Source organism: Giraffa tippelskirchi, chromosome 2 (genome assembly GCF_054371585.1).
Source record: "Giraffa tippelskirchi isolate mGirTip1 chromosome 2, T2T-mGirTip1v1.2.pri, whole genome shotgun sequence".
Lineage (NCBI taxonomy): Eukaryota > Metazoa > Chordata > Mammalia > Artiodactyla > Giraffidae > Giraffa > Giraffa tippelskirchi.
In genome coordinates, this window is record NC_137276.1 from 40,966,373 (window position 1) to 40,987,304 (window position 20,932).

Sequence of the window (20,932 nt, forward strand, 5' to 3'; positions counted from 1 at the left end):
CTCTTGGTATTGTTTCCTTTTGCAAAAACAAAAAAAAACCTGATACTGAATGTATTTAAAAGATAAAGATTTCAAAAAATATATAATCACAGCAGCATTATCTCACTAACATTCTAAATAATAACCCCTTAATATCACCAAATAGCTAGTCAGTGTTTACATTTTCCCAATTGTCTCATAATTTTGAAAAACAGTTTGAATCAGGTTCCACAGAGACCACAATCTGGGTGTTATATGAAATACTTCAGTTCAGTTCAGTCGCTCAGTCATGTCGGACTCTTTGTGACCCCATGAACTGTAGCATGCCAGGCCTCCCTCTCCATCACCAACTCCCAGAGTTTACCCAAACTCATGTTCATTGAGTCGGTGATGCCATCCAACCACCTCATCCTCTGTTGTCCCCTTCTCCTGCCCTCAATCTTTCCCAGCATCAGGGTCTTTTCCAATGAGTCAACTCTTTGCACGAGGTGGCCAAAGTATTGGAGTTTCAGCTTCAACATCAGTCCTTCCAATGAACACCCAGGACTGATCTCCTTTAGGATGGACTGTTTGGATCTCCTTACAATCCAAGGGACTCTCAAGAGTCTTCTCCAACACCACAGTTCAAAAGCATCAATTCTTCGGTGCTCAGCTTTCTTTATAGTCCAACTCTCACATTCATACATGACCAATGGAAAAACCATAGCCTTGACTAGACGGACCTGTGTTGGCAAAGTAATGTCTCTGCTTTTTAATATGCTGTCTGCTACTACTGCTGCTAAGTCGCGTCAGTCGTGTCCGACTCTGTGCGACCCCATAGACGGCAGCCCACCAGGCTCCCCCATCCCTGGGATTCTCCAGGCAAGAGTACTGGAGTGGGTTGCCATTTCCTTCTCCAGGGCATGAAAGTGAAAAGTGAAAGTGGAGTCGCTCAGTCGTGTCCGACTCAGTGACCCCATGGACTGCAGCCCGCCAGGCTCCTCTGTTCATGGGATTTTCCAGGCAAGAGTACTGGAGTGGGGTGCCATTGCCTTCTCCAATATGCTGTCTAGGTTGGTCATAACTTTCCTTTTAAAAAGTAAGTTATTCTTCAATTATTCCAAGAATTAAAGAATGAAAAAGGATGTGACCATTAACATGGAGCATATGAAATTAGCATGAAACCTTTTAACGCCCCTACCCTGCATGCATAAGTAAAATATTAAGAGAATTCATAGTGTTGATGACTATTGGTTAATGGTTTAGGAGTTGGGCACTTGGGAAAGTCTCCCTCAGTGTCAAGATGTTAAGAGACAGAGGGCATGGTCAGCTTCATCATCTGCTAATGAGGAGTGAACACATGACTTGTCTATCTCCAGAGGCTGCAATGCCAGGGCCAGGGTGGGAGTGCAGTAGACAGCAAGAGTTTGATGAAAGGCAAGAGGTCTTGTCTGGGAATCTGGATACCTGGGTTCACATCCTAGAATAATTATTATTTAACCATGCTCACTTTTAACCATCCTTTCCTGTTCTGGAAGCCCTTTAACCTTTGTGTGTTTCCTCATCTGTAAAATGGGTAGAACATAAGTGAGTGTCTTGGGATGATGAATTGAAAAGGATAGCCATCCTTATCCTAGCAAACAGGATTTGTCTGGCCATTCACAAGGCAGAGTACTAACTACTATATGATCATGGCTGTGTGGCCATTCAGACAGAAATAAAATACATGTACAAAATATTCACAGTGATTACATTTCCCCCTTACCTGGAGATAGTCTTATTGCTGACTTTGGGAGCCCAGTGTCTTGCTGGACCCCACAAATCCCCTTGGCCCAACATTTTTCCTTTACTGACTCTGTCACAGTGCTTGGAATCTCCTTGATTCTCATGTTCTTAGTGTTCTGGTATGGGTGTTGAACTGTTGTCTTGGAGAAATGATATATTATGCCATGATTATCTTCTAATACCCCGGTTAAAGTGATCTTATCTGACTCCATTGTGGATCATCTTGTAGACTCAGTGGGAACGATCATGGTGTGGCTCCGTATTATAGAGAGAAAGATGGCTGGAGAGGTCCCGAAGAGACCACACTTTAGATCAAAGGGCCAGTGTAGGGGTCCTCCCCCATAAGAGAGAAAGATGGGAGAAGGAAGTCTAATGCCAAGTCACTGGTGGATATGTTGTTTCTGTTGTACCTTGATTGTGTTTTGGAGAACTAACCTTCCTTCTTTGGGTATGGTCTTGTTAAATATCCCTTCAATGTAATATGGGGATGGGGAGGTATATATACAGATATATGGACAGGTATATGATCTGAACTAAGTCAGGCAGATGGTGTCTTTTAGGTACTGAATCCAGAATGGAGCAATCGAAAGACCTAATGTAGTTGGCATGCATCCATCTTAAGGGCGATGCTCTGGAGAGATGATTTAATAGTTTCTGCCACATAGATCCTTAGAGCTTCCTTCTGGCCTTCCTGGGCCTTCATTTTCAACTTCTGTTGATGCCTTCAGCTAAATTTTGTTTTTTCTCTTTCCCAAGCTGTCTTTAAGATTTGGTCTCAGAATTCTTGGTGTCAAGCAACAAACATAAATATGCATGAAAAGGGAAAACAAAATCTTATCTAATACCGTAGTTTAGCCTTTTCCCCTCTGTTGTAGCAAAGAGGTAGCTAAGACACGTTACCAAATGCCCTATCTGAAAGCACTTAAATCTAATGTTTCCATCAGAACTTTGGAGTTGGTCTCTCTTAAAACTCTGTGTAAAACTTAGCAGCCTATGTGGTCTTCAAATTGCTTCCTGAACAACATGGATTTACCAGGAAAAAAGGAGAATTTTGGTCTATTTCTTGTCTCTGTGTTTTGTGGGCCATTGATTAACTTCATGCTGTTATATAGGATACATTCTCTGAGATGAGGTAAGACAGTTTATTTACAAAAAAAGCTACATGGTTTATTATAGAAAGTGCCAAGAACCAAAAAGATGAAAACAGAACTCACCCATGATCTTCTCACCAGATAATTGCTTCTTAATATTTTTTTGCTATACCTTTTTACAGTCTTTATGATCACACGTAAGTATTATACATTTTATATATATTGTGTATTTTGGAAAATATTGTAAATATTGTATATTTTACAAAAATGAGATCATAACATTTTGAAAATTTAATGATGTGGAAAAAATTAAATGTCTTGAAATTGTTGTAAATGTTGCCTAGTGGGGCCCATAGCCCACACTAAGGTCCAGTATACATTATCATTCCCTCTTGATAAACTGGTTGAGTGACTAGGGGTAAATAAATAAAACAGGTACTTTTTGTGTGTGTGTGATCCAGGTTAGAGCTATTGCACAGACCTTGATGCGCTGAAAGAGTTCTGTTGAAATCTGAAATGACCTTCAGCCAGGCAGGCCTTCTGCAGCTCAGTTCCTCAGTATCAGGCTGTGCCAGGGGAGAATTCGCTAATAAGCCATTTGTTATCAATACACTAATCTCTTCCAGGTACCAAACCCACAGAACTATGCTAATGAGAACTCTTCACTTGCCTGGACATGACTGTGAAGATCTTTCCTCAGTAGGTTTCAGAAAGTGCTGAGAAGTCTCAACTGAGCAGCTTTCCAGGGAACGGGGGACAAGATTCTGGGCCACCATTTGCTTTACCAGGATACACAAGTTTATCTGAGTGGTTGAGCTGGTAAGAATGCCTGCATTTTATTGGAGGGAGGGATCTTGAATCATCTTGTCTCAGGGATCTTAATTAAACCTGGTTTTCTTAGCTTTGGAAACCCACTTTGCCAAAACACTACTTTTTACTGTTGCAATCCTGAAACATAGGGGACCTCAGGGTGATATGCGGAGAAGGCATTGGCACCCCACTCCAGTACTCTTGCCTGGAAAACCCCATGGATGGAGGAGCCTGGTAGGTTGCGGTCCATGGGGTCACTAAGAGTTGGACATGACTGAGCGACTTCACTTTCACTTTTCACTTTCATGCATTGGAGAAGGAAATGGCAACCCACTCCAGTGTTCTTGCCTGGAGAATCCCAGGGACGGGGGAGCCTGGTGGGCTGCCGTCTATGGGGTCGCACAGAGTCGGACACAACTGAAGCGACTTAGCAGCAGCAGCAGCAGGGTGATATGGCAAGTGACATGCTACTGGATCATTAGTGCCTTACCATTGACCTTGCAGGATTATGCTAAAGTGGGAAGTCTTTGAAACTGTACAGTTCTTTATTTTTAAAAATTTATTTATTTATTTACTTTTTGTGCTGAGTGGGCTTTCTCAAGTTGCAGTGAGCAGGGGCTACTCTCTAGTTGCAGTGCATGGGCTTCTCATTGCAGTAGCTTCTCTTGTTGCAGAGCATGGGCTCTAGGGGCATTTGGGCTCAGTAGTTGCAGCCCATGGACTCTAGAGCGCATGTGGTGCATGCGCTTAGTTGCTGCACAGCATGTGGGATCTTCCTGGACGAGGATCAAACTCATGTCCCCTGGCATTGGCAGGCAGATTTTTTACCACAGGACCACCACAGAAGTATAACAGTCCTTTAAAATATAATCACTGGTTCAACTCTCCAAGGCACATTTACATTTTGAAGAGAGGTATAAGACATTTGCTTTCATGTTTAAATTCAAATTTTAATCATTTTTGAAGGATAGTGTGTTAAAAAAAAAAAAGTAAGGGTTGGCCAAAAAGTTCATTCAGGTTTTTCTATATAAACTTTTTGGCCAACCCAATATGTTGGTGGTAATTTTGGCAACTAAATAGAGTGGTGAAATACATGAGATATATCACTGTAATCCACGTAAGAAGTAAACTTTAATGTTAAACCAAATGCTATTGTTGACTTGTGTAAAAGATCAGTGGTGACAATTAGTTCAGCAGAGCAAAAGTAGCAAAAAAAACTGTACACACACATGCATATACATATTTCATATCATGTCTATTACATAGGCTCTTACCATGTAGCCACATTTACACATGTGATCTGCATATATATGCTTTAGGGTTGAGGGGTCTATCTGCCAGTCTGGACCATTTTTAATGGCCTTCTTTGTGCTATCTCAGCTAGCAGGAAGGCTCGTAGGAACCAAAGCTTTAAGTAAGAACTAGGTTTACAAGGTCTGAAGTCTGCTGCTGAAAACAACAGCAACTGACTAGCAAACTTCTTTGAGTTATCAAAATTTTAGATGCACATCTTAGGTGTGCTTTCTGACACAGGGCTGCCAGTGAAAGTTGTTTTGCCCTAAATTTGAAGATGTCTCTACCGGTGGTGGTGAGACTGACTGCAGTGGTGATAAATGGTTGAGGAATGCCTACTAACAAACAACCAGGAAGTACAGGAAGATGTTTCAAGCTCTTTGTCCACTCCCAGTTCAGCACTACTTCTGAAGTGTTTGCTGTCAGACTGATTATTAACCTTTAGTCCATGGGTTGCAAAATAAAATGATGACAAAGACCATATAGATAAGGCTCACTGGGTACAGGCAGTGGCAGGTTGCAGAAGGGCTGCCCCATTGAAAGGGAACAGCAGCTACTAAGTTTTACAAAACTCGTGGAGCACAGGATTGCTGGCTCAGTGTTGCCATATATCATGGAATATTTTGAAAGGAAGCCTGAAATTTTGTATTTGTAAATGTAGATTCTATTTTTACACATAAATTGTCACCTCTATCTTTCATCTTGTTGTCTAAGTCAAATTGAAATGAAAATGGGCCGTAATAAACACAACTGATTGTTGTCAATTTACAGCTCTTGGGGGTAGCACCATCTTACCCAAGGCTTGGGACTCCAGTCCCACCTTACTATGCAAGCTTCGTTAAGGTTAAGAAAATAGACTCTGAAGTTCCCACCTTGGATTCGTGCTTCTTGAATACTAGTCTCATACAAACTCTCTTATGCCAGTGAGGAGCACAGTCTTTGCTATTTTAGAACCTAATTGATAAATGCTAACATTCTGAACACTTACTACATTCCATGTAACAAAGTATTACTGCATCATCTCATTTTTATAAAAACTTTAATACGACAGGTACTAAAATTATCATCATTTTAGTACCTATTACAGATAGGGAAACTGAGGCTCAGTGTCAGGCACAATTTCCCTGGGTCATCTAGTAAGTGGCAGATGTGAGATTTGAACTCTGACATCAGACCTCACAACCTAATTTGCAACCATATTATACTTCCTCCTGCTCATTATGTGAATCTGTAGCCCTCTGAGTTGTGATGAATTCCAGGCCTAAAATGTCTTCATGAATCAATACGGACATTTTCTGCTTTTGTAGCGCACAATGGCATTATCTTTATGCTCATCCTTTGACTTGGGGTTTGCAAAATGTGTGGGATCCTTCCAATCACTGAAGAGAGAAATTTTACAAATGCCTGGCTTTAGATCAGAGATGCCAATCACCTTTTCCACATTGTTTTCTATTCGGGTAGAAATCAAAAGTTAGGACAGGAGGTTTAGAGGCCAGAGTTATGGGTTTCACCTCCTTGTGGACAAGTTATTTAACCATTGCCACAAAGTACAGCCCTGACCTCAGCCAGCTAAGTACAAGCCATCTGGGTACATCAGTTATCCTTGTTGGCAGAAATGCTTCAGCCATTGACTATGCCAGAGCCTTTGACTGTGTGGATCACATAAACTGTGGAAAATTCTGAAAGAGATGGGAATACCAGACCACCTGACCTGCCTCTTGAGAAACCTGTATGCAAGTCAGGAAGCAACAGTTAGAACTGGACGTGGAACAACAGACTGATTCTAAATAGGAAAAGGAGTACGTCAAGGCTGTATATTGTCACCCTGCTTATTTATCTTATATGGAGAGTACATAATGAGAAACGCTGGGCTGGAGGAAGCACAAGCTGGAATCAAGATTGCCGGGAGAAATATCAATAACCTCAGATATGCAGATGACACCACCCTTATGGCAGAAAGTGAAGAGGAACTAAAAAGCCTCTTGATGAAAATGAAAGAGGAGAGTGAAAAAGTTGGCTTAAAGCTCATCATTCAGAAAACTAAGATCATGGCATCTGGTCCCATCACTTCATGGGAAATAGTTGGGGAAAGAGTATCAGACTTTATTCTTTTGGGCTCCAAAATCACTGATGATGGTGATTGCAGCCATGAAATTAAAAGAAGCTTACTCCTTGGAAGGAAAGTTATGACCAACCTAGACAGCATATTAAAAAGCAGAGCCATTACTTTGCCAACAAAAGTCCGTCTAGTCAAGGCTATGGTTTTTCCAGTAGTCATGTATGGATGTGAGAGTTGGATGGTGAAGAAAGCTGAGCGCCGAAGAATTGATGATTTGAACGGTGGTGTTGGAGAAGACTCTTGAGATTCCCTTGGATTGCAAGGAGATCCAACCAGTCCATCCTAAAGGAGATCAGTCCTGGGTATTCATTGGAAGAACTGATGTTGAAGCTGAAACTCCAATACTTTGGCCACCTCATGCGACGAGTTGACTCATTGGAAAAGACTCTGATGCTGGGAAGGATTGGGGGCAGGAGGAGAAGGCGACGACAGAGGATGAGATGGCTGGATGGCATCACTGACTCTATGGACATGAGATTGGGTGAACTCCGGGAGTTGGTAATGGACAGGGAGGCCTGGTGTGCTGCTATTCATGGGGTCACAAAGAGTCAGACACGACTGAGCGACTGATCTGAACTGAACTGAACTGAGACCAATATACAGAGAGCACCACTGCTGTGAATGAAAGCAGTATGATGTATCCTAGGAGTACATATAGGTTTTAGCTTTGTTGTCAATGCCAGATGATGGGTGGTGGCTTCCAGGATGAGCACTGTGCTGAAAAGCATTTGGAAACCCTGTGTGAATTCATCAAAGAGTGCTGTAATTGATTGGTCATGGAGCAATGGGACCATGGGACATGGAACATGGACCTAGTGGCATTCCTGGTACAATCTGTTCTATGAAAGAGCTAAGATATCTTAGCCTTTGCAGCTTGAAACCTGTGTATTTTGTTATTCTTTTACCTGTCTCTTTCACAGTTATCCTTCTGACTCTGCTTTTCCTCAGAAAAAATGGCCAAACGCACCTTTTCCAGCTTCGAAATATTCCTGATTTTCCTCCTTGTGATGATGACAGGGATCACGGTGGCTCTTCTCAGTCTGTTGTTTATCACCAGTGGGACCATTGAAAATCACACAGGCAAGTATCGTGAGTACTCTTGGATGCTATTCCTAGCCTGTAGGAAATTTCTTCATTATGGGGAGCACCAAGGCAAGCAACAGTGTCTGCTGATACTGCTGATAATAGGGCAGTTCACTGTGTACTTAAGCACCAAGGGATGGTCATCTGACATTTCCATTAGTTGCTCTTTATGCATTGATAGCAATTTTTATCAAGTTTACCTTTGCCCCCAAATAGCTAGTGTGGTGTTCTGACATGCACTTATTTGACTCACTTTTCCATTGATCTACGTACAGCTTAGGATTCTTCAAGGCCCAGTGACTCCCGAGACTCTTCTTTTTCTCTCTGCCTTCTTTCTGGCATCATCTTCTCCTGGGGGGCAAAAGGAGAAGGAAAGACCTGCTGAATGTCAATTAGTCTGTGAAACTTTAGAGAAGGGATCTTGAACTCAAATCCTACAAAGGTCAATCAAGCTCCATAAATGAGGGGAGGTGGCCCACGGTGGGGGCAGGTGTATTTCCGGCGAAGAGGGTCCCCAGGCCCTCCTGAGTGCCAACTGTTTGTTGTCATGTTGTCACATGGACTCAACGCTCCTGAGTTTTCAATGAAAGCTAGTAATTGGGGGAGGCAGTTTAGACACCTTCCAATGTTTTTTAATGTTGGAAACTAATTTAGATTTTGAAAACTATCTAGGCTACATTTACAGGCAATATCAGGCCTATAGGTCTTTGATGGTGCCTCTTCTTTGATAGGTTATATACCTAATAAACCTACCGAGGTTTTCCTGCCAAGACAATTGCTTCTCAGCAGGAAAGCTATGACAGACAGACAGTGTGTTGAAAAGTAGAGACATTACTCTGCCAACTAAGGTCTGTATAGTCAAGGCTCTGGTCGTCCCAATGGTCATGTATGGTTGTGAAACCTGGACTGTAAAGAAGGCAGAGCGCCAAAGAATTGATAACTTTGAACTGTGGTACTGGAGAAGACTCCTGAGGGTTCCTTGGGCAACAAGGAGACCAAACCAGTCATTCTTAAGGAAAATCAACCCTAAATACTCATTGGAAGAACTGATGCTGAAGCTCCAGTATTTTGATCATTTGATGTGCACAGACAACTCGTTGGAAAAGTTCCTGATGCTGGGAAAGATTGAGGGCAGAAGGAGAAGAGGGCATCAGAGGATGAGATGGCTGGATGGAATCACTGATGCAATGGACATGAACTTGGGAAAACTTTTGGAGATGGTGAGGGACAAGGAGGCCTTGTATGCTGCAGTCCATGGGGTTGCGAAGAGTCAGACATGACTTGGTGACTGAACAACAACGATAACTAATAAACAGTACAAAAGACAGATGGGGATTGAGTGTTTTGGCCAAAGTAAAGGGTGGGCTTTACAAATAACTTCATCTCTATCATTTTTCTAGATTCCAGAGATCGGAATTGACATATAAACACTACTGTGTATAAAACAGATGACTAATGAGGACCTACCGTGTAGCACAGGAAACTCGACTCAGTGCTCTGTGGTGACCTAAATAGGCAGGAAATCCAAAAAAGAGGGGATATATGTTTACATACAGCTGATTCACTTTGCTGTACAGTAGAAACTAACACAACATTATAAAGCAAATGCATTCCAAAAAAAGGGGGGTGGAGAGAGGGCTGTCCTCAGGCCCAGTGGAGAAGAGGCAATGTTGTTCAGCTCGATTTTCTCTTTTGCAGCCTCTTCTCTTTTCCAGTATGTTCTCTACCTCTCTTCATATTTTGGATTCCCTGAAAACCCAGAGAAACAGAGATCCTCTTTTCCGGCAGTGGACAGAATGAGTTTTATTGCTAGAAATGAAAGAATCCATAAGACTTACCTAGTTTTCTGTTTTAAAATTAGAGAATCTAGAGTCTGAGGCTCAGGGAGGTTATAGTGAAAATACTGAAAATAGTAGCCACTATTTTCATTTTGTGTACAGGTGTGTTTAGTTGTTCAGTCGTGTCCGACTCTTTGCGACCCCATGGACTTTAGCCCACCAGGCTCCTATGTCCATGGGATTCTGTAGGCAACAATACTGGAGTGAGTTGTCATTCCCTTCTCCAAGGGATCTCCCAAACGAGGGATTGAACCCAGATCTCCTGCACTGCAGGCAGATAAAATGAGAAATTTACACAGAGTGCTTACCAGAGTGGTTGATGTGAAGCAATCCTTCAATAAACAATAACTTCTATGATGAAAATAGTAAGCATTCTATGTAAATTTCTCATTTAATTCCTACAAAACCCCCATAAAGGTAGGTGCTAGCCTTAGTACCATTTTAGACATCTGAAACTCCAAGATGGAAAATAAGCCCCTTGGCTATGTGACTAGATTTGGCGCTGGCCTGCACCACATTTCTATGCTGGTTATCAGTAAGGCAGTAGCGAAGGTGCCTATTTCCTTCCTTGCAATATTTGATGTTTTCTAGAATACTTGGGCTTAGGGGTAGGAAGGCATGGATTCTAACTGTGCTTAGGATGTGGATGAAAGAGCAGCTGATTCTGAGTTGGAGGGTCTGATTGGGCACCTGATTCATCATATGCTTTCTACAAAAACTTGGTTAAATCATTTCTCTGGGTTTCAGTTTCCTCATAAGTAAAATGGAGGTGATTGGACGATGTGATCTCTAAACTTTCTTGAGTTCCAGAATTCTGGAACCCAGAAGAAGTCTGCTGTATATCTCTTGCCTAAGGACTTTCTGACCACTGATGCATGTAACACTGACATGTGTTGCTTTGGCCAACCCTGGCTGTTGTCTGGGGTAGAAACAGACAAATGAAATATGTAAGATGTCTAAATGTGTAAATAAAACTGAAGCTATATGTCATTCATTGTTCTAAATTTTGAATATGTATTAAGATATTAATTGTCAATAAACCCTAGTAAGTAGGAGATGATTCATGTTATGAGAAAGTTATGTTACTTTTCTTCATAGATGAGAAAAGTTGGGGTAAAATAGGTTAAGTCATTTATTCAGCTAGTAAAGGTAGAGTTAATTCTCAAATCCCAGTTGTTTCTGACATCTGCCCTTTTAGTCTCTATCCCATTTTGCCTCCCTTATATTGGGGGGGGTGTGTGATGTTAATATAGGGTATATATATATTAATGTGCATACCTATCTGGTGATATGAGAACAGTTAACATAAGGTGGGACTGTGTTAACAAGTATACAGTAATCTAAGTTGCATTAAGAATAAAAGATCTAGGTTGCAGTAAGAGTAAAACATCTAGAGCAGAGTAGAGACAGTTGGGGTTACATTCTGGAGACAAGGAGTTGAGCTGGATTTGGGTAGGATGGAAATGAACCACTGTAAAATGTTGTGGAGTTTGGTAAAATGGAGAGGAGTAAGGTCTCTGGATGGAGAGACTATTAGAACCCAGAGGCTAGGTTTAGTAGACTGTGTGCCAGGAACCTGGGGCTTGATTTGTTTGGCTGGAATAGAAGTGCCAGGTGAGTGAATGAACGCTACAGGTTTAACAGGAACAGCTTGAGAGAGAAGTTGAAGGACATTTGTCAGAGACCTTTATTGTTAGGCTGAAACATTTCTGATCCATGAAAAAGATCCTCCATGGGATTATGATATAAACCAAGTTTCTGAGATGTTTCTCACAGTGTATCTTGAATGTAAGAGAATATACAGAGATTCTTCCTTAGGAACCTGAATCTGTGTGTCCTAACTGAGGCCAAGTGCATAGGTTAAAATGTTGTTTCTTAAATATCTTATTTTGGTTTTTGATTCAGGTTTTCCATCCACCCAGAGCCCTGCAGCTACCCAGGGCCCTCCAGCTACCCAGAGCTCTGCAGCCCCTCAAAATTCAACACCCCCCTGGGGCCCCACAACCACCCAGACATCTCCAACACCCAGAACCCCAGAGCCTACCCTGTTTCAGAACTTCAGTGGCTACCATATTGGTGTTGGGAGAGCTGACTGCACAGGACAAGTATCAGATATCAATTTGGTAGGTAAATCATGGGATCCTTGAAGAGACTGTGAAACAAGAAATTTTATTATTTAGTACCCTGTATTTATTCCTAACTGTTGTGTCCTAATCTCCTCCATTTGTATTGACTTCACTGCTGGCTAACATTTTGAATATTGTACTATAAGGAAGAGGGACCTTTTACTTAACCACAACTCCCTTGTAAACTCAACTGGCCCTTTTTTTATGAATGAAAGTGGCAGAGTGGGCAAACTCTGATATTACAGGGGATGGGCAGGTACCCTAAATGACTGAAGCAGGCCAATATAAGATAAATGTCTAGTAAATCCTAAGTGTGGGGGGCAACAGAAAGTGGTGGGGACTGTGGTACAACTAGAAAGTTTGAGTGGTTTTAGCTGACCATTGCCATGTAAGAGTGCAAAACTAGGGCTGCCTCACCTTACAGTTTTTTAAAGAGGAGCCAGGGCTTCCCTAGAGGCTCAGACAGATTAAGAATCTGCCTGTAATGTGGCAGACAGGGGTTCGATCCCTGGGTTGGGAAGATATCCTGGAGAAGGGAATGGCTACCCACTCTAGTATTCTTGCCAGGAGAATTCCATGGACAGAGAAGCCTGGCGGACTACAGTCCATGGGGTCACAAAGAGTTGGACACGACTGAGAGACTGAGAGAGTGAAAAAGTTTCTGGATTGAAAATCTGAGGATTTAAATCTCTCTGTTGGAAAATGTAAGCAAGTCTAGTTAAAACCAGAAATCTGGTGTGGGCCAACACTGTGTTAGCCAACCCTTTTCGGGGCCAGGGGTGGCCTGTGGGCTGCTGGCATGCAACCTCCTGGCGGTGATGTTAGACACACACTTCTAGCTACCCTTTCCTAGGGAACCAGAGCATGAGGTTTCCTGATAGGATTTTTTTCCCCTCCAACCAAATAATCTTTAGATTCTAGAAATTATTCCTTGTTGTCCATTCTGAAAAGTGACTCTGGAATGTAAACTTTAAATGAGCACTTGCATGAGGGGTAAGGCAAGCAGTAGAGGGACCATGCTGAAGACCTGGGTGCAGCTTTTATAGGTACACTTTGTGACATGGTTAGAGAAGGGGTTTAAGATTGATGTATTTGGTGGGCTACAACATTGGGAGGGACAACATTGTAAAAGCCAGGGTGAGGTACCCTCAATAAAGATAACTGTGTCCTGAAGAAACCATTCTCTTTAGAGAAAAAAAAAATCACACACCAGATAACCAAAGTGAAGAGGCCTTCAGTCTTCAGGGTATTCCTGGAAATGTAGGATGATAGTCTAGGAAGTATTTTCTTCTGTCGTATCTTAATAGGCTGGAAAAAAGATCCTGTTTCAAAGAACAGAAAAACCCTGAAAGGTCTCCAGCATTATAACACAGTTCCCAAGTCACACCAGCTCCTGCCTTGCCCACAGGCCAGCGAATAGCTTCTTCCAACCCAGCCATTAGTTTGCCTCTTTCTACACAGAACAGTAAAGACTTTTTTGTGTGTGTGATGTTGGCTTTACTCTTGAAAACACATATCCTGTCTCACTCAGAGCCACAGTGTCACGTGGATTGCTTTTCTTTGCCTTTCCTAAGTAGTCTCTTAGGTGGTTGTGCCTGGCTTCTGGTAGCAGGGGAATGAGAAGTGAGGAGTGGTCTGATGTTCTCTTCCTCTTTAGATGGGCTACAGCAAAACTGGCCAGTATGCACGGGGCATCCTCACAAGGTTGTACAGTCGTGCGTTCATCATGGCGGAACCGGACGGGTCCAATCGCGTAGTGTTTGTCAGCATCGACATAGGCATGGTATCCCAGCGACTCAGGCTGGAGGTAAGTGATTGGGGTGAGAAAGAGTTGCCGGTTTAAAGGCAAAGCCTGCAGGTGAATGTAACTAACTAAGCTCTCCTGGGTTTCTCACCCAGGGAATTTCTACTACCGTCAGGGTTATAAGCTTTTGACAATCCCGCTGATAATCAGGTGAGAAGGATGAGCCTCATTATTCCATTCTAAGTCAGCTTGGTCAGAGCTTGCTTTCCATACTGCCGATGGCTTGTCATCATTATTAATGCCAATATATTTCACAAGCTTATTATGTCCCAGTTTACTTTCCTGTACACTCTGTCATTTAATCTTCCTTGTTAGAAGTCTGAGAGTGCCAATTAATTACTAACCCTTCCCTCAAGTTTTTAGACAATTGAAAATAGTTGCAAGGAATGAGAGAGAATTCAGATGCAACTCTGAGATGAAATTGGCCATAAATTGCTGAAGCTGGGTAAAAGGCACATTGTACTATTTTGATGTGTACGTGTTTGAAAATGTCCATAATAAAATATAGAAGAATACAACATTAGCCCTCTTAATCTCTAAACTGTATTGTAGAATATCGCAGGGCCTGTGATTTTCCCCCGATTTAGATCATGTTACCCCACTTGTGGGAAAGATGAGCTCAGCAGCAAGGTATCTGGGAGTCCTGGGCAGGCAACTTGTAAGATGCAAGGGGTAAAGGAGGGAGAGAGAACTAGTGATAGACAGATGGACTTCCAAGTCTGTCTCTCAGCCAATTTCTAGACCCTGATCCAGTTATATTTTCTCCAGGGATCAGGACACAGAAAGAAAGTATTCTCTCAGTGTCTTCTCACATATTCACAAATGTGAGAAAGAGGAGAGTCTAGGACATCCAGAATGACGACCACCAAATGTCCACTATTCAGTGTCATGTTCTGTCAACCCCACCAAATAAACACTTGCTCCTCTTGTGTGCAAGGGCTGTGTGAAGGAGCCAGGAAGAGGGATGACGAGAGAGCTTAAAAACATGTCTCCAGTGTCACCCACTTATGGGGAGTAGGATGGGAACCTCTCACATCTGTGGAAGCATAAGGAGCAGAGGATGCAGTGCTTTTCCAAGCCCTGCACTTAACACAACTATGAGGTGGGTCTGTTGTTATCCCCAATTTATAGATAAAGAGACTGAGTCTTAGAGAAGGTTGAGTAACTTCCCGAAGTTCACGCAGTTAGCAAATGGTAGAGCTGAATTCTGAACACATATATATGCCGGTACCAGAGCCTACATTCTTAAAAGTGAGGTCATTCTATTATCTTGGAGAGCATTGACTTTTTGCAAGGCACTTTGTTAGTCACTTCAGGGGGCACACAGCTAAATGAATCATAAGCCATGTTGATGAACTCACTACCTAGCTGGGGGATTAGAGGAAGGACTGTACCAGAAATACACAAATAACTTTAATTTATTGGAATAAACGACAATGGTATATTATAGTTACCTATTCATGAGTAATAAACAGCTCCCCCCAAATAGGGACTTAATGAACATTTGTTGTTTTATCTCATCATCCTATTGATAAAGAATTCAGAGTTGGCTTAGTTAGGTGGTTCTGAATTAGGGTAGTTGGCAGTCAAGGTGTTGGCAAAGGCTGCAGTCATCTGAAGGTTCAAGTAGGCTAAAAATCCACTTTCAGGATGATCCCCTCTTGTGGCTCTGACAGTTTCCTCACTGTTCATATTCTCATGTTGGAGCAGCTGACCTCCCTTATAGTGAGTAACTCAAAAGAGCAGTGGAAATGACACTTGAATGGGTAGAATTTTATTTATTTAATATTTGTTGTTATTTATTTATTTGGCAGCACTGGATCTTAGTTGCAGCATATGAGATCTAGTTTCCTGATCAGGAATTGAACCCAGGCCCCCTGCTTTGGGAGCATGGAGTCTTAGGCCCTGGGCCACCTGGGAAGTCCCTGAAAGAGTAGAATTGGTTGACTTGGGGGAGAGAGCTATCAAATCCAGGGGACAGCTTGATTTGTACATGTACAAATCATATACACAGAAACACAGGGAGAAATGTAAATGGAGATATGCCTAGAAGATATGTTGGTCATAATTTGTAGGCCTCTGGAATGCTTGGTTGTTTATAATTCTGAATGATGGAGATTTTTAGAAAACTTTTGCAAGGGAGTGAAGCAAACACAATTCTGCTTTAGGATGATTATTCAGACAGTGATGTTTGAGGTGGGTTGAAACAGACCAGAGCTAGAGGTGAAGACACACATTGGGAGAGTCCTTAAATTAACATCAAGGCTCTACTGCTGAGAGTTCAGTTGGGAAAACAGTAATCACACCAGGCATTTCAAACAGGGAATAAGGTACAGGGAGATTTTACAAGGTGTTAGAAGGCTAAAAGAACTGGAAAGGGAAACTAGCATTGCAGGAAGGATTTCCACTTTTCCTGGCAATTCCCCCTGTATTGTGTAATGCTGGCAGAAAAGTCTTAAGTCAGTGGGACAGCAGTGAGATTATATGGTGCTAGAAAGTCAAATGTTAATGTGATTTGGGGATGAATTGGCATAAGAACTAACACTTAACATAGTTCCTGTGATAAATCAGGTATTGTTCTAAGTGCTCCTTATATATTAATTCATTTAATCCTCCAAACAACTGTATGAGGGACGTACTATTATTACGTCATTTGACAGATTGGGAAACTGAGTTTCAGAGGACCAAATAACTTGTCCAAGGGTACACAGCTAGGAACCATCAGAACTGAGATTCAAACACTGAAGTCTTCCTGCTGGAGAGTATGGTCATTACCACAGCACTATACTGTTTTTCTGAGGAATCAAAAATGGTTCTGACTGGGAAATGGTGGGGTCATTAAGTAGAAATAAGACTTCAAACTTCTGTCCTCTCCACACTCTACCTTTGGGGGTAGAGTATGGAGGGGATGGGGATTTAATGTGTTGGGTTAGAGACCACTATCCAGGCAATAGTGGGCACCGTTTAACCATCTCTTCCAATTTTTACTTCCCCCTGCAATCTGAGACCCAGAGGAAAGACTTTGAAATGAACCCACTTACTTATCCCAAGTTAATCCAAGGGGAAAGTGTGAAACATAAATCTAACTAGACTAGTGCCATTAAGTTTATTATAACACCCAGTTTTAGTCAGGTTCTCAGTCTCACCTTTAAGAGTGATAACATTTTCAGCATGGAGAAAAGATTAAAGAAAAGATCTCCAAGCAGTGATGCCAGACAGGAAAACAGAATGACTTTTCTAGCTCTTTCTATGTCATATTTCCAAGAGTGTCAGCAATAGGAAATGGAATGGAAACTGAAGTCAGACAATTGAGCTATAGACATTAATATAACTTTATAGGTCTATGATAAAAATACTCCTTTCATGAAGTAGGAAACATGCTACTTATAATGGTTACTGGCAGGCATTGTTGTTAGATGATGGAGTCTTTAAGTCTTTTCTTTTTTCCAGAAGTTTCACATGTCTGACTTCATCTCAGAGACTATAGTTTAGGACAAGATTTCTGTAAGCTGTTTGTAGTCTTTTTGTTTTAAAATTCAAGATTCATAATTTCTGTGTTTTTAAGAGCTTGATTCTTCCATAGAATGTACTTAATGTACTTAATTCTAAAAATCCTGTTACAGTTCATTAGAAATAAAGATGGGTGGGACATGAGAGCTTCAAACTTGACTGGCAGTTCTTTCTTTTCCACGACCTTCTTGCCTTGGTTACCGAATTGTAAAAATATCAGCTTCTATTTTTAATAAAATTTTTATTTTATTATTTTTTTTTCCTGGCTTAAAACTCAACATTTATTATTATTTTTTTATAGTTTTTCTTTTTCCAGTATGTTATATTGAAATAATACAGTAAGTAGCCTTTCTAGGTGGGCTTCTTTCACTCAGAAAGATGTACTTAAGTTCCCTTTCCTTTTTTTTTTTTTAGCTTTAAATTAGTTTATTTATCTATTTTTTAACTTTACAATATTCTATTTGTTTTGCCATACATTGACATGAATCCACCATGGGTGTACATGTTTTCCCCTTCCAGAACCCACCTCCCTCCCCATCCCACCCCTCCGGGTCATCCCGGTGCACCAGCCCCGAGCGCCCTGTATCATGCTTTGAACCTGGACTGGCGATTCATTTCACAGATGATAATTTACATGCTTCAATGCCATTCTCCCATATCATCCCGCCCTCACCCTCTCCCATAGAGTCCATAATACAGGTCTACATATCGGTGTCTCTTTTGATGTCTCGCGTACAGGGTACTGTGGTATAGCCAGTTAACAATGTTGTGATAGCTTCAGGTGCACAGCAGAGCGACTCAGCCATACATATATACTTATCCATTCCCTGCTGAACTCTCCTCCTATCCAGGCTGCCACATGACATTGAACAGAGCTCCCTGTGCTTTGTAGTAGGTCTTAGTTGGTTATCCATTTTAAGTATAGCAGTGTAGAACATCAGCGTTTTACTTTGCTTAAGCTTTCATGTTGTCCATTCATTGATTATTTCCCCTTCTCCCTACAGACATTTATTTTTCATGAAGTAGTAATAGTTACTGTGTAAAAGAATATGTAGGAGTGATGAAGAGTTGGTCTGGAATTAGAATCAAACAGAAAGGACATGGAACCTTATTGGGATGGAGAATGTGGGCTTGTAATGTTGGTCTTTATTATTGTTGTTCAGTCACTAAGTTGTGTCCTACTCTTTGCGACCCCATAGACTGTCCATGGGGTTCTCCTGGCAAGAATACTGGAGTAGTTTGCCATTTCCTTCTCCAAGGAATCTTTCCAGATCAGGGATTAAAGCTGTGTCTCCTGCATTGGCATGCAGTGCAGATTCTTTACCACTGAGCCACCAGGGAAGCCCAGTGTTGGTCTAATTACTCTCTATTTCCTTTCCACATTTTCCTGGTATTATATGGTTGCTTACGTGGATATGGTAAACCTAGCAATCAGTATTTGGGTCTTGGAGAGGTTAAGGAGACCAGATGGTTTGTGATATCTCTTCCTGATTCAATGACCATGTGACTAGAATGAGGGTGGTGGAGCTCTTTACCTAAAATAGAAGTTAAATGGATGTGTTTATGTAGGTTCAGTAGGTAACACACCAATTGCTGCTGCTTCCTTGTGTACCCGTGGTATGCTGGAACTGGCTTATACCACCTCATGAGGGTTGATTGTTAAATATTTGGAAACTTTGTGAACTGCTAGTTAAACTTTTGGTAGCTTGAAATTCACTATAGTGAGAGTATTTACACCATGGAAATTGGCAGATGATACAAATAAGGGTTTTCTTTTTTCTTTCAGAGAAACTGTTTATCAGCATACTACTGCCTATACCATACTCAAAGTGGACCACACTGCTAATCAAAAAAGGCACTCTTTTGGGTCTTCCCTGGTGGTCCAGTGATTAAGATTCTGTGCTTCCGTTGCAGGGGGGTTGAGTTTGATCCTTGGTCAGTGAACTAAGATCCTACATGCCTCATGACATGCCATGCATTTATCACTCCGACTTTATTTTTTTGGGCTCCAAAATCACTGCAGATGGTGATTGCAGCCATGAAATTAAAAGGTGCTTACTCCTTGGAAGGAAAGTTATGACCAACCTAGACAGCATATTAAAAAGCAGAGACATTACTTTGCCGACAAAGGTCCATCTAGTCAAGGCTATGGTTTTTCCAGTGGTCATGTATGGATGTGAGAGTTGGACTATAAAGAAAGCTGAGCTCCGAAGAATTGATGCTTTTGAACTGTGGTGTTGGAGAAGACTCTTGAGAGTCCCTTGGACTGCAAGGAGTTCTAACCAGTCCATCCTAAAGGAGATTAGTCCTGGGTGTTGGAAGGAGTGATGTTGAAGCTGAAACTCCAATACTTTCGCCACCTGATGAGAAGGGCTGACTCACTGGAAAAGACCCTGATGCTGGGAAAAATTGAGGGCAGGAGGAGAAGGGGACGACAGAGGATGAGATGGTTGGATGGCATCACCAACTCAATGGACATGGGTTTGGGTGGACTCCGGGAGTTGGTGATGGACAGGAAGGCCTGGCATGTTGCAGTTCATGCGCCACAGAGTTGGACACGACTGAGCGACTGAACTGAATATAATATTGCATATGTATCCTTCCCTCACTAGAATAAAAACTTTTTCAGGGTAGGGACCTCATATATCCCTAGTGCTTAGAACAGTGTCTGGACAACGAACTGGTTGAGAATACCAGGTCTATAGGGAGACTTGGTTCTAGATTCTGACTCTGCTATTTATTATATCACTGGGCAACTTATTTTACTTCTGAACACATCAATGTTCTTAGCTAAAAGATAAGATTAAAAATACCTACCTCTTGGTGGTGTTATAAAGATTTTTAAATGGCATGATGTAATACCTAGCATTGTGCTTGTACACAGCAAGAATCTATAAAATGTTAGCAATTGCAATTATTGTTGATGTTGTTGTTACTGAGATGATAAACTCAAGCCTAGAGTGAAAGGTCACTTGATAGGGATGCCTGGCTCAGTGATTAGCCTCATCAGAGCATTTTCTCAGGCTAAGGACCTGTGTTATTCCCCTTCTTAGTTCTGATTGTTCTTTTTTTCTTCAAGGTCCTGAGCAGGCTGCAGAATAAATACGGCTCCCTGTACAGAAGAGACAACGTTATTCTGAGTGGCACACATACACACTCGGGTCCAGCAGGATATTTCCAGTATACAACATTTGTAATTGCCAGTGAAGGATTTAGCAATCGAACTTTTGAGTACATGGTCACTGGCATTGTGAAGGTAGGCAACGGGACTTAGAGGCAACTGTTGTTTAGCATTGCTTATAGCACCTTAGGAGAGGTCTCTTATGATACAGAGAATCCCTATAGGATCTCGGATACCAGCCCAGAATGACACCAGCCCTGTGGCTCTCCAGCTTTCATCTCATAGCAGGGATAAGTTGGAGACAAAAGAAATTGTCCACAGGGCTCTTCTATTTATATCAACTAAGTTCTTATGCCCACTAGGATTTCTAACTTTACAACTTTTTTTTTTAACC

At 41.7% G+C, this 20,932-nt stretch overlaps 1 protein-coding gene across 3 annotated transcripts in view; it reads left to right on the top strand.

The window, feature by feature from the left end:
- ASAH2 (N-acylsphingosine amidohydrolase 2) overlaps window positions 1-20,932 on the top strand; it is a 96,275-nt gene that overhangs the window by 24,183 nt on the left and 51,160 nt on the right. Inside the window, exons 2-6 of one of the 3 annotated variants that reach the window (XM_081557092.1) lie at window positions 3,461-3,653; window positions 8,005-8,136; window positions 11,883-12,100; window positions 13,761-13,910; window positions 20,497-20,673. In XM_081557092.1, coding sequence (XP_081413218.1) covers window positions 8,010-8,136; window positions 11,883-12,100; window positions 13,761-13,910; window positions 20,497-20,673 — 672 coding nt within the window. In that variant the 5' untranslated portion in view covers window positions 3,461-3,653; window positions 8,005-8,009. Of the gene's footprint in view, window positions 1-3,460; window positions 3,654-8,004; window positions 8,146-11,882; window positions 12,101-13,760; window positions 13,911-14,842; window positions 15,010-20,496; window positions 20,674-20,932 lie in introns of those variants that run through there. The other 2 variants (XM_081557101.1, XM_081557108.1) reach the window with 2 other exon arrangements.